The sequence below is a fragment of the Lontra canadensis genome, unplaced genomic scaffold (genome assembly GCF_010015895.1).
Source record: "Lontra canadensis isolate GAN:19392208 unplaced genomic scaffold, GSC_riverotter_1.0 scaffold12, whole genome shotgun sequence".
Classification (NCBI taxonomy): Eukaryota; Metazoa; Chordata; class Mammalia; order Carnivora; family Mustelidae; genus Lontra; species Lontra canadensis.
This window is the reverse complement of record NW_022631006.1, coordinates 7,538,414-7,553,087: the sequence shown is the minus strand read 5'-3', so window position 1 is coordinate 7,553,087 and position 14,674 is coordinate 7,538,414. Positions and strand designations below refer to the sequence as shown.

Sequence of the window (14,674 nt, the reverse complement as noted above, 5' to 3'; positions counted from 1 at the left end):
GAAACAGAAAAGAATGCATGGCCACCAGCATTCCATGAAATTCTTTGTGGAAAAGTATCTTATCTATACCCATACAAAGATATAGAGCCTTAGCTGCATTTCAGTTTAAAGTATCTTTTCTTTATTTGGGAAAGAAAACACTGGCATTGTATTTTTTTAATGTCCTACTAAATCTGAGAATAAATTTACACGGTCCCCAAATTTCTGGAGAGCAACTTTTTCAGGAGGAAAGTGGCTATCCTAAACACAACTAATGGCTCAACTTTGTCTATGCAAGTATGAGCAGGATATGGTCTGACAACATTTCTCTACCACATGCTTTGAGACAGCAGCAAACTGAGTAAGACTGAATTCCAGGCTCAGAGCAGGAGATTATTTTCCTAGAGACAGAGATGCCAACATGACTCTTCTCAGCATGTTATAGAAACTGATAGCCTCTGTCTTCCCTGGTAGGAACAGTTGCTGATAGTGAAGCTGAGGACAGTCTAGAATTGAGGGGAGATTGTGGGAAGGGGGCAGGGGGATAAACAATGGATAATTATGACAGACACTCTTGGGAGGAAAAAGGGGAAAGAGAAAGGAACAAGATGTTTTATTCCTTTTGCCTTGACTGAAGCTTTAACTAGTTCCCTAGTAACCAACTCCCTTACAGATCAGTCCAGCCCATCAGTCTTGTTATTTCTTCTGTCTAGTATGTTTAAAAAGGTCTTTCAATCTCAACCAATAACATCAAAGCATTCAATCTCAACCAATAACATCAAACCAATAACATCAACCAATAATATCAAAGCAATAACAACCAATAATCATCAAAGATTGAATGATTGGACATCATTCAATCTCAACCAATAACATCAAAGCAGTGAAACTGGACTGTTTATATGGTGCCAGGGTTGTATATTATGTGTTGTATTGGTACAGAAGGCCTCCCAGTGGGGAGATGATTTTCCTCATTTGCCAGCACACAGATACAGAAACCAATGCAACACAGGGTCAATATTTTGTGAATTTCCAGAAAACAACTAAAATGATCAGGCTCATCATAAAACCATCACATTTGGAAGACTGCAACATATTTCTCTTGTCTCAGAGAGGGCCTTACAAAAAGCCCTGAACTCAACCTGAGACAATTGCCTGTTCCCATATTCTCAGAAAGTCTCAAACCTTACCCAGACTTTTGTTAGTAGCAGGTGGTTAAGGTGTGTAAGATAAGATCTAGAAAGAAAGTTGTTGAATTCATTCCAGGAAGCACTCCTTCACAGCTGGCTCAGGGACCACTCAGAAGCATTTGCAAAAGTCATACTCTTCAGATACCATCATATTTCTTACTTCTTCCCATGAGTATATAATTTTTTAAAAATCAGCATATGAAAGACAATATTTTAAAATTATACTTGATTGTTGCAGATTTTATACCTGCACAACTCAATCTTTTGGGGCAAATAATTCTTTTTGGGTTCCTGGAACAAATTCCAATGTAAGGAAGAGAGAGGATTCCCATAACACCAAGCAATTCTCCAGACACTAGCTGGGTGTCCTACGATTCAACTCAATTCTGACACTATCTGGAGATAGAACTCACTGGTTGAGGACTCGGTCCCACAAGACTGCTCCCCCACAACTTCAGATGCCAGTTGAAAACCCAAGTTTTACTTGTACTTCTGACATGCTGGCTACATACTGGAGGTTCCAATGACCCCCTTCAACTCAGCAGGCCAATCACAAGACCAGGTTATTACCTGTACTTCTGACCAACTTGCTATCAGTGAAAGACTCCAACAACACCTTTCTTAGACTTCTGGTGCCAGGTGCAAATCCAGGTTGCTATCTGTACTTTTGACAGGCTGGCTATATATCAGAAGTTCCCATGACCCCATCCAAAGGACCAATTAATTTGCCAGAATTATTCACAGTACTCAAAGAGATGTTTTACTTACGAGATTACTGTTTATTATAAAAGGATGTAAGGAATTCAGGAACAGCCAGATGGGAGAGTTGCATTGAGCAAAGTATAGGGAAAGGGTGTAGAGCTTCCATGCTCTCTGAGAGCACCACTTTCCCAGCACCTCCCTGTGGTCACCAACCCAGAAGATCTTTGAACCCTGTCCTTTTGGGGTTTTATGGAGGCTTCATTACTTAGCCATGATTGTTTAAATCACTGGCCATTGGCAATTGATTCAACCTCCAGCCCTTCTCCTCTCCCTGGAGGGTGGAGGTGGGTACTGAAAGTTCCAAAAGAAATCACATGGTTGTTTCCCCAGCAACAGCCCCATCCTCAGGTTGCCTAAGAGTTTTCCAAAAGTCACATCATTACATAAAAGACAACTTCTTTGCACTTATCCCAGAAACTCCAAGGATTTTAGGAGCTCTGTGCCACAAATGGGCTTAAAGACCAAATACATATTTCTATTAAAAATCTTTAAAGACACTGGGGGAAAGTAAGCACACAAAATAGAGATTTATTTGCTGGGATGCCTAAAGACTGACCAGAGAAATGTAACTTCTGCTGAGATTATAGACAGAAGTATATCACACCACGTAGTAGAGTAACACGTTCTGGACCACTTTTTCCTATCTCTTTGGCCACTTTTCCTTCTAATTCTTGCCAACTCCAGTTTGGCTTACCATGCCCTTTGATTCTCATACTCCATGTAGATGGGTTTGTTGATTGGAGTCCCCCTAAAGTCACATGCCTGTCTCAAGTTTAATTAATCATGACGGAGAAAGGATGAATGTGGTGAGACACTACTACAGACACTGGAGTCTGAAGTTGATCTCATAGCCACCTAACTTGTTCATAGGAAACAAGAAACAAGACCATGGTTTCTAAACCAGGTATTTTTTTTTGTTTTTGTTTTTGTTTTGTTTTGTTTTGTTTTTTGTTTTTAATTCAGATGCCTATTTCCCAACTGTTTCTATCAAGTCCACAGGACTAGTTTTTCAGTTCTGATAAGTCATTTTCCTTGCCTTAGGAATTCCCTAAAATCCCTCTTAGGACTTCTCTGCTAAGGATAATGAATGGCCCCTATCTCACATGTCTGCAGGTCTGACACAGTGCCAAATCCTTAACTTCCTTTCTTCTTAATCTTATGCCCTGAACCAAGGCTTTGACAGTTTATCAGAACCAAAAATGAAATATATAAAGTATCAAATCTTTTGTGGTTGTTCCTCATTGCTGGACAGTTTGGACATTCCTCCCCTGAAACTGTATCTGTGTATACTTAAAGTAAGATTGCTATGCTTGTTAAATACTTACTCCCATTGGTTTAGTCAGTCACTTGTTCATTCAGGTCACATGTAAAATCTTTCAGTTGTTTCTAATTGCTTTAAAGGAAATGTCTATGTCCGAGTTCCCTGGTGTATATTACAAAATGTTCCTCCTTATGATCTTTGGATCAAGACCAAGGTGAATAAGAGAGGATGTTCTTTAGATATCTATACTATCCGTAAGCTCATCTTCAAGACCTATTTTTAAAGATTCCAGAAAGAACCATCTGGGCCAGAATAAACTGCCATTACCTGATTCCTCAGCCTTGCAGCTGGGATTTATTCTGGTTGGGTCCTGATTTACTTCCCTGATTCCCAACCTAGCTGAAGCCACAGAATCAGCAACGATGCATTCTGGAACTTGCCTATTCCTCCCTCAGCAAAGCTCCAATAAAGATTCTCATTTCAATGAGATTATTAAAAATAAAGTATAAATTAAAAAAATAAAGTATAAATAGGCTCAAAATACAACCAGCAGAAGGTAAAACAGTGCCATCTTTTTCTGACTGAATAGGCAGGAGGTATTTCAATTATGAACTGTGATTTACAATGTAATATGTGTTGCAGTGCTGCATTCCTTTTACCAATATTTCAATTTTAGGTACACTGGAAGATGGACAGAGTTCTAATTTTGCATAGGGTATACGAAGCATGAAAGAGGGCCACTTCCACCCTATCTTGTAAAACTAGATAAACAGCAAAATCATAAAATCATTGCTTTTACTCAGAGACCTGAAGTCACAGGGAAACCAAGTAAGCTGGACTCCAATGAGGAAGAGGCCTCTCAAAGAACAGTTAGGCATATGGACTGACACCACATTAGCAGAGCATAGGTAAAACAGGTGCTGACTGTCATACAAGCAAGAGGAAATCAGCCAAAAGACTAAGACTGAGTGAGGGGTCTCATGACAATGTAGAACTGTAGGGAGTCACAGACTCAAGAGGAGTCTGCATTCACTGGTGGGACCATTTTCACAGACTTCCACTATATGTTCACAAAAATGACTGGGAGCAGGGAGGGTGACAGAGGGAGCCCCATCAGAGATGTTGGTCTGCATAACGTGATTGGCTATGACTGCAGGAGGCACGAATGTCTTGCCTAGGGACCTTGCCTAGATCAGTCTTTCACATGAAGGAAAAGTCTGAGGCTGTTGGTAATGAAGATAAAGAGCAAATTCTTCGTATGCGTGTGCACATGTGCACGGGCAAACACATACATATACACATACACACTCCTAGGGCACAGATAAGATCCACTGCAACAGAGTGAATAGTCAAGGAAAAAGTCCATTTCCTTTGGTTAAGGTAGAGGGGCAGTAAAACCTTCTGAGCTGAAAACCCTGTAACAGCACCATTAATCATTCTGCTATTTGTAACTTAACTAGCATGAGTTCCCTCCCTTGTGAGTTACAGATGGAGACTACACAGAGCGGGGAGTCGTCACACAACATATCTTTATTTGCAGTAAACAGGGAGATCATGGGGAATAATTTCCAAAGCCATGACGCCCCAAACAACAAAACAGGGAAGTTTTAAGCCTAGGGCGCATGTGTATTCAGGAAGGGCTTGGCAAAGGAGAGTTCAGTGTAGAATTGTGGCAGAAGCCATCCTCAAGCTGACAGAGTCCAGGTCCCAGTTGATTGAAGTCATGAAGGCCAGCAAGGGTCAGTATCTTCAATTCTCTGCTGCAGTCAGTCTGGTGTTTGAGGCTCAAAGGGGTTTAAATCCTGCAGAAACAACTCAAGAATGTGTGTTAGGTCAATCCTTACTTTGGAAAAAGTACAGGGACTTTTACCACCGACTTACCATCTCTGTATGTTAGGCTCTCTCCTGACTTAGTAGAGACTGCTAGTTTTTGCATTCCCTTTTTTCCCCTAAAGTCCTTAACTGTGGAGGGGTTTTGCCTTCTTTTGTAATTCTAACACCTCTTAGGAAGCTTTGCCAGCGATGTGCTTACGCAGGCAGTCCCACTGGGCATAACTCATAAAAATAGATGAGGGCCTGAAATAATTTCTCTCGTGTCCTGAAAGCTGTGCCTCATCTCTCTTTTTCTGAGGACCCCTCTTTCCGCTTACACAATGTGGAAGAGGCAGAAAATCTTCTTGCACAAGAGGCACAGAGAAACATGGCAGTGTTTGACCGCCACACGGAAGAGAGCACAAATGCTGAGAAAACCTTACATCCAAGATCCAGGTACACGGGTCCATCTAAATTGACAGTGGATCAAGACAACAGTGTCTACCTGCCCACACAGTAAGCCTAGCAAGCTCTGAACGACCAACAGCCGTCTGCTGCTGGGGGAGGAGAAAGGGCACGTAGAGAGATCTCATTCAGGGACAGCTTCAAGGTGGGGATGGAGCTAAAAGTTTAAAGTGGAGTACTCTAAAAGAAAGAGAATCCTCTTTAACATAACTGCAATAGAATTATTAAATTTGTATATATTAACAATAATTTGAGAAGCTAGAGTTTCACTGGCTCCTGAAGCAGTAAGATTGTTTCAGGAAAACTTAAATCCTTAAGTCAGGGTAGTCTTAATGTAGAACTCTATATTTTAAGGGCTTCTACTTTCTGTTTCTAGAGATGACATGACTGGACACTCCTGTCAGAGATGTTAAGTCATACACTTTTATTCACTAGGTATCATTCTGAAGGAGCAGGTTTAAAAAAAAAAAAAAAGGATGTTTCTTGTTAATATTTTCATCTGTCCAAGATTTGTCATAGATGCTGACACTCAGTCAGTCCAGGGGCTTCTGGAAAGAGCCATCACAAGTCTGGGAAAGAAGAGGGTCATTCTGGTTCTCAAGTTTCCTATAGACTCTAGAAATAAAACGTATATTCGAAAAGTATCCAGTAACCCTTCTTCATTGTCTCAACAGGGACAAGTGACCAAAAAATGGATGTGGTGCAGAGTCCTTCAATCTGAATGTCTGGGAGAGAAAAATGGCTTTTATCAACTACAATCACACTGCAAGACTTTGAGGTTTTTTTCTTGGTACAGGAAAGAAACAGAGAAAAACCCCTACTCTTCTAACAGAGATTCACCCGAATGTGGATAGAAAACAGGACAGGAGATTCACAGTGATGTTGAATACAAAAGTTAAATGTGCCTTCCTGCATATCACAGCCACCCAGCCAGGAGACTCAGCCTTGGATTTCTGTGCAATCATCACACACAGAACTCTCCAGGCACCTGCAACCTGCAGTGAGGGACCCAGTCACATTCTTTGTCCTTAAATTGGTTTGAGGTTGAAAGACTTGCCATAATGTGTTTATTTCCAACTTGAAATGAATGCAGAGCTCTAATTATTGTGAATATAAAAAACTCAGTTTCCAATGACTCAAGATGAGCTACTACAATTTGTACTAATTCCAATATATTCTAGAGGAGAAATGATAGTGTGTTAAGTAGATATGTAAATTGTAAGGGTAACCTCATTGGGATATTTAAGGTGATCTGATTGAAATCCTGCGTGTTTCATAATGTGCAAAGAGATCTAAAAGTCTTCCAGGTAACAACATGGGTGGCTTTCAGAAAAAAAAATATATATGTGTTGTCTTAAAAAATTATTGTAAAATCAACACATATTCATTATGGACACTTTTGAGAGTATAGAAAATGTAATAGAAAAATTAAAGTCATTTAAAATTCTGCTACCCAATGATGATCATTTGCCACAAATATTTTTACTCTAGGTGGCCTGCATGTGTCTTCATATGAATTTAACATATAAAATATACTTTTCTTTTAAAATTGTTATTTTTTTATTTATTTGAGAGAGAGAGAACAAGGAGGGTGGAGGGAGCAGAGGGAGAGGAAGAAGCAGACTCCCAGCGGAGCAGGGAGCCTGACATGGGGCTCCACACAGCGCTTGATCCCAGGACCTGAAGATCATGACCTGAGTCGAAGGCAGACACTTTAACAAATGAGCCACACAGGCTCCCCTAAAATATATTTCTCATGTAACATCTATGTCCCTTCCCCTCTGTATAATTCATCTTCAAAGTTGTGGGTGCTTGGTTATAAAAGATACAATTCAAGTAACAGAGGAATTCCTGCCAAGTTTTTCACATTGCAACTATTCCATGTTCAACAAATATTTACTGTCTCTATCTGTCTGACTCTGGTTTTGGTGCTAAAGATTGAGCAGGATGAACAGAATGGGATAACAACATTTAACTCTCTTTTGCATCTCTCCTCTGATGAATGTCTGTTCACCAGAAATCACCAAGAAAATTTTTGACCAAAGTGTACACCCAGGGTTCAATTGATACTACTCAAGAGTGCTGAGATTTTGCCCAAACATACCACCAATCCCTCCATACCTCATAGGTCTGTATATATATCAGCAACAGTATGAAATCCTTAAGTTTTTCCCAACGTTCTTTCTTGAAAGAAAAATAATAGCTATTGTAAATAAGTGATTCAAATGAGAGAGGGATAAATTTAACCAACTCCTTTATACAGCCAAAAAAGTAATTAATATTTATAAAGGAAAATTAAGAGCAGTGAAAATAATTGTAATACAAATTATCCTTGGGTTTTGGAATAGGTAATAAAAACACAAGGTAGAAAATAAAAATTATATAAAAGAAATATAATGAGGGGTGCCTGGATGGCTCAACCATTTAAGTGTCTAGCTTATGAATTCAGTTCAGTCATGGGATGACGCCCCATGTTGACTCTGTGTTCAGCAGGGAGTCTGCTTGGGATTCTCTCTTTCCCTCTACCTCTGCCCTTCTCCCCACTCACGTTCACTCTCTTTCTCTCAAATAAATAAAAATCTTTAAATAAAATTTTTTTAAAAAGGAAATATAGTATACCTAAGAAAGTAACATTCCCTGTCACCTTTATCCCCACTATCCCCAGCAGCCTAGGAAAACCACTGTTAAAATTAAAATTTTCAGGGCACCTGTGTGGCTCTGCCTTCAGCTCAGGTCATTGGGATCGAGCCCCACGTCGGGCTCTCTGCTCAGCAGGGAACCTGCTCCCCTCTCTTTCTCTGCCTGCTTCTCTGCCTACTTGTGATCTCTGTCTGTCAGATGAATAAATAAAATCTTTTTTAAAAAAATTAAAATTTTCCTTGGGTTATTTGGTTCTTATAATCCTTAAGTTACACAAGTTCTTTATATATTTTGGACTCAACCCTTAACAGGTATATGGTTTACAAACAGTTTCTCCCATTTGAGGGGTTGTCTTTCACACTTTCTTGTGAGAATCTTTCAAAGCAGAAGAGCTTTTAGTTTTAATGAAGTCTAATTTATCTATTTTTTTCTTTATTGCCTTGTGCTTTGATGTCATGTTTTAAAACCATTGCCTGATTCAAGGTCACAAAGATTCACATCAATGTTTTCTTCTAAGACTTTTAGAGTTTGGGTTTGTATGTTGAGGTCATGGATCCATTTCAAGTTAATTTTTTAATATGGTGGGAGGTAGAGATACAATTTCATTCTGTTGCATATGGATAACAAGACAGTTGGAGTCCCTAACCGAAAGAATCCTGTGTAGTTATACTGATATCAGATGAAGTAGACATTAAACCAGGAATTATTACTAGAGATACAGAGCAACACTTCAAAATGATTAAGCACACAATCTACCAGGAAGATAGAACAATTCTATTTTTGTACACACCTAATAGCATGGCTTCAAAATATATCAAACATAAATCAGTAGAATTAAACTAGTAGAATTCATTTATTTAAAAAATCAATAAACAAATATACAACTGCAGTGGCAGGCATTAACACACATCTCTTAGTAGAAATGGAGAGAAAATGTGACCAAGACAATTAATATTCTTTACCTAATTTACATGTATAGAATGCTTTAACCCACCAAAACAGAATATATATTCTTTTTAAATGTACACAGACTATTTATCAAAGTTGACTATTTCTGGATCTTAAAGCAAGACTTAACTGCAAAGGATTTAAGTGATTTAGAATATAGTTTCTGACCACAATGACATCAAGTAAGAGTTCAATAACAAAAGGATAATTAAACTTCATATTTGTACCTTGTTGGATATAACAGCCATTCTTCAAATGTATTGCTACAGAAGAACATCCAGGCAAAACAGAGCTTTGCAGTGGGATAGATTTTCAGTCTCTGAATAGAGCAGTATAGCACCCTATTTGCGAACCTTACTTCCTGTGTTGGGGCAGAAACATCTTATACCCCCAGGAGCTCTAGTCTCAGGCATTCAGATAAGGGCCAGTCTCTGGACTGGAGTAAGAACAAGAGAAATTTCAATGAGAAGAAGAATTTCTATCATGCTCTGCCCTGGCCTGCTGTGGGCATTTGTAGCCTCCTTTGGCTTCAGTAAGTGTGGCCCTAAACATGGGGCTCAGCTTCCTCTTGGAGTTCAAGAATGGGACTACACAAGTTGTAACTGACTGGGGTATTAAGAGGGAAGAGAGATGGGGAAGTGAAAAGTTGTGTGATTCTTTGTCCTTGTGTCATAAATTAATCTAGTCCCCATGACCCATCTGAGACATTTCAGAGAACCAACCTTGCCTTCTTTCTCCATAGGATCCAGCACTGCTGAGAAGGCCATCCAGACTCAGCGTACAGTAACAATGCAGGAAGGAGAGTCGGCCACCTTTTACTGCAAGTATGAAACCAGTCAGAGTAATTATTATACTTTGTATTGGTACAAACAGCTTCCCAGCGGAGAGATGATTTTCCTCATTTACCAGGATGAAAGAAAGCCAAATGCACAGCAGGGTCGTTTCTCTCTGGACTTTCAAAAGGCAATAAAAATCATCAGTCTCACCATCTCTCCCTTAAAACTGACAGACTCCGCCATGTACTTCTGTGCTTTGGGTAGCCCCACTTTAATAAAAATAATAGTGGAAGATGAACAAAAACCTTAGCTCCATAAAGGCAGACACCTGCCCTGGGGCTTAGGAAAAACCCGTGAACCACTGACAGGAAGAAGGCAGGAGTGTGGTAGCCCAGTTGAGCCCCCCTAAAATAAACTTCCCTTCTATAAAAAAGAAAAATGTTCTCATAATTAAGCTCAGTGTATAAAACAGCACTGTTTCCTGAGATTTCCAGGTATTAGGTTTGTATCTTGGGTGAAAATGAACCACAAAGTGGTTTTTCAAATGATCCCTTAACAGTTAGATTTGTTTAAAAATTAAAAAAGAAAGAAAGAGGAAGCTCAAAATGGACTCCTTTGTGCTAACACCCATATCAGTAAACCAAGACTTAATTCCTAACCTAACTATAGTTCCAACATCCCAGGAATGTGACCATTGACCTGTCAACATGGAATTACCTGGTCAGCACTAGTGAGATAACCTGCCAGAGAGAGTCCTCTCTCTTCCTCTTAGGAAGGTAACCTTGCCTAAAATGATGCATTCTTTGCTAATAATTTCTTTTTTCTGCTCCCTATCTATCAAATCCCATGCCAAACAATTAACAATGTGGACTTCGGCAACTGCCTTCAAACACAGGAAGAACAAAGCACTAAGGAAAGTAAAAGGAATTTGGTTGAGAGGGATTTTTAGAACTACTTCTAGGAGAAAAAATATCACAGAAATAGTTCTAAAATCCCCAATGACTGAAAATAATTCAGTCTTTAATCTCACAGTATTGTGGTAGAAAGCTCTTCACTGAGCCTTGCCACTAGAGGGAGGTAGCATATACAAGGTATTTATCTTTAGACCTAAAACACAAATCTTGAAAACAAAGAGAGGAACAGAGAAAGAGAAAGAGAGAAAGAAAGAAAGAAAAGGAAGGGAGGGAGGAAGGGGGAGAAACAGAGAGAGGGAGAGAGAGAGAGAAGGAAGGAAGGAAAAAAAGGAAGGGAGGGAGGAGAGGAGCAAAGGGAGGGAAGGAGGAAGGAAGGAAGGAAGGAAGGAAGGAAGGAAGGAAGGAAGGGAGGGAGGGAGGGAGGGAAGGAGGGAGGGAGGGAGGGAAAGAGAGAAAGAAGACGGAAGAAGAGAAGAGAAAGAAGGAAAAGGAAGTGAAGGGAAGGGGAGGGAAGGGAAGTAGGGAGAAGAGGAGAGGAGAGGAGACAGGCTGTGGAAGGACTTTGGTCCTTGTTCTAAGTAAAGGAGTTTGTACATACAGTCACAAGAGGGAGCTGTTACACCTGCAAACAAATGCTCCTTCGAGAGTGAGAGGAAGATTATCACAGAGTTGTGCAAAAATTTAATTTTCCTCCTTTTTGTCACCTTGTACTTCATAATCTCACATGGAGTGTGTGCACAGCTTCAAGGATGTAGGCAAACCTCTTCCCCAATACAAAGAGCTGACCATTCATAAGAAGAAAAGAGAGAGGTGATTAAGTGTAATTTTTAACGGCCAAACATTGGTTCCTATAGTAGAGTGATAAGCTTAGTTATTATAGCAGAGAAGGATGAGTAATTTTAATTTTATTCATTCCATTTCTTTAATAACAACTGTTTTTGAGAATAAACAGGGAAACTCTTTAATGTTTATTTCCCCTTATCTTGGGAAATGACTTCATATCAAATCATCTCTTCTCACTCCTTCTTTCTTTTTAGTGGCCTCAATGCATTCCACAACCAGGCATGGCCATGGAGTTGAGAAAATAGGTGTTAAAGAGGGGCTCAGGTGGGACAGGAATAAGTATCACTCAAGTCATTGGTTCCTGTATCAAGACAAGAAACCTCCAACAATGCCTCTCTGGAAGATACTTAAAACATCATTCCTGGAGCCAACACGGGAGACCTGCATACCAGGCACCTTGGCTGTTAGACTGGATTCCAATTTTACTTTTTCCTGCTAGACTGAGTATAGTACGATCATAAAGCTATGAAGTTATTTTTGTCACAGAGTTGCAAATATTTTCTTCTTATTGGATGTTTAACTCATTTATGATCTTTTTTTTTTTTAACCAGGAAGAAATCTCTAACTTTTGAAGTTAAATTGTCTATTACTGCTCTTGAGATGTACTTGCTCTGGCTGGGAATATGGATAGGAATTCTCTTCTTCCATTTGCAGTACAGGGCTCAACATAGTTTTCTTAGATTAAAGGACATTTCATACCAACTCAATGGAACATTGAGCCACCGATTAGTGATGGGTTTTGCCGCATACCACAAATGAGAGATGGACAACCTCTTTGGGGATGATTTTCCTCATTCAGGTTCACTCAGACCTGTTTGAATTTGAACCTTGAAGAGGATCTCAGTGTAAACCCTCTGAATTAAGGCTAGACACTGGGAAAATATTCTTAGCTCTCTTTTCAAAAATTTTTTTAATCCTAAGGGTAGGAGTAGACCCAACCAAGAGACTGTTCCATCCTTAACCAATGCTTGGCAGGGGAACACCCAGATTGAAAGCTGCCTGATATAGAGCTGTGCTAGTGGGTGCTGTGCTGTTCCTGGGCCCTCCCCCAACCTAGGTTAAGATACAAACCTGAGCTCAGAGACCTGGGACCCTGGTTTGCACTGGAACTATGAGATCACTAACAAGAATCACTATTCTCCTAACTTTAGGTAAGTGATCTGGGTCTAATAAAGATGACATTGTATCTGCTACTTCTCCTTCTTCCACTGTCTTTACTACACTGCTGGGAAAAAAATGCATCTATACTTTTCTGTGTGTCTATATGATTCTCTATAGAGTCTCAGTATCATTGTGAGGGCTGATCATATCCACTCTTCACAGATCTCCTGAGTCTCACAGCTCTCAGGCTTGTAAGGAGGTTTGGGTTCATTGAGCCCAATGGTCATGGAACTCAGAAACTTATCTTTGGCCTTGTGGCTCTAGATGGCTCAATAATGAATACCAGTAATATTTCTCTTGTCCTGTGTAACACATGCAAAAATGCTCAACTTTTGGTGTAAAGCCAGAGAGGAGAGTTCTGGGAGTGCTTGTGAAGCTGACCTTAGGGGTACCCACATTTGACAAGCCAGAGCTCATCTATTTTTTCTCAACCCCTCAGGTATTATGAGCGATGCTGACACCACACAGCCAAATGCAATGGAGAGTACTGAAGGAGAGCCTGTCCACCTGCCCTGTAACCACTCCACAATCAGCGGAAATGAGTACATATATTGGTATCGGCAGATTCCTAACCAGGGTCCGGAGTACATGATTCGTGGTCTAAAAGACAATGTGACTGAAGGAATAGCCACTCTGATCATCACAAGAGCTAGGAAGTCCAGTACTTTGATTCTGCCCCGGGTTACCCTGGGAGATGCTGCTGTGTATTACTGCCTCCTGAGAGAGGCACACTAAGATAGATGGGGCTGCCCCCATACAAGATCTGCCTGGTGGGGGAGGGGAAGGAGCAGCTGCCATCTCCAAAAGCCACCACACAAGAATGAGTGGGAGCCCGATAAGAGAGAGAAGTAACACAGAAAAGAGGAAAGAAATAAAAAGAAGACAGAGAGCAACCACGGGGTTGTCCCAAAGACTTTCTTCATTCAGGCCCAAGGAGGTGCCCAAGCTCTGGATATCATATCATATCAGTCCTTCCAACTCCTCAAAAATGGGAATGAATTTCAGAAACTGATTCATTTGCCCTTGAAAAATATTTGCTTATCTGTAGCACACACATCATTGTGCTAGCGGGTGTTGTGCTGTTGCTGGGACCTCCACCAATAAAGACAATTTGGTGGAAGAGATAAATAAGAGACAAATATGTGGATATTAATTTCATTTCTAGAATTTATGTTGAAATATTATTATTACACACAAAAAAACACACAAATATTTTCTCATTGTAAAAGACTCAAGTTATTACGTAAGGATGTAGAGTAAAGCCTAAAAGCCCAGTCTGAGTCTCCCCACTTCCTCTCCATTCCCTTTTCAATTCCTACAATAACCTATTTTGACAGTTTGGAGTATGTCTTAACAATCACATTCTTTTTCATTTATCAGGATGCTCATGTAAATACCAATTTTCTCACACAAATTGGATCATATCAGGTGTATTTTTCTGCAGCTTGTTTGTATTTTTTATTTAAAAATGTATTTTTAATTTTTTTATTTTTTATTTTTTTATTATGTTAGTCACCATGCAATAGATCATTAGTTTTTAGTGCAGTGTTCCATGATTCATTACTTGCTTATAACACCCAGTGTTCATTACAACATGTGCCCTCCTTAATACCCATCACTGGGCTACCCCATCCCCCCATCCCACTCCCTTCTGAAACCCTCAGATTGTTTCTCAGAGTCCATAGTCTCTCATGGTTTGTCTCCACCTCTGATTTTATTTTAAAGATTTTATTTATCTAGAAAGAGAGAGAGAACTTGCAAGCCAGGAGAGGGGCAGAGGGAGAGGGAGAAAGAAAATCTCAGGCAGGCTCCCTGCTGATGCTGGAGCCTGATATGGAGCTCAATCTCATGACCCAGAGATCAGGACCTGAGCTGAAATCAAAAGTCTGATGCTTAAATGACTGAGCCAACCTGGCACCTCTA

The 14,674-nt window shown here is 40.0% G+C and overlaps 2 gene segments (V, D, J or C); both read left to right on the top strand.

Annotated features, from left to right (window-relative positions):
* Nucleotides 1-14,674, top strand: part of LOC116867075 — a 470,514-nt gene that overhangs the window by 132,059 nt on the left and 323,781 nt on the right.
* On the top strand, nucleotides 12,600-13,491 carry LOC116867089. The segment is given in 2 exon segments: nucleotides 12,600-12,741; nucleotides 13,191-13,491. Coding segments are annotated over 2 exon segments (336 nt in total).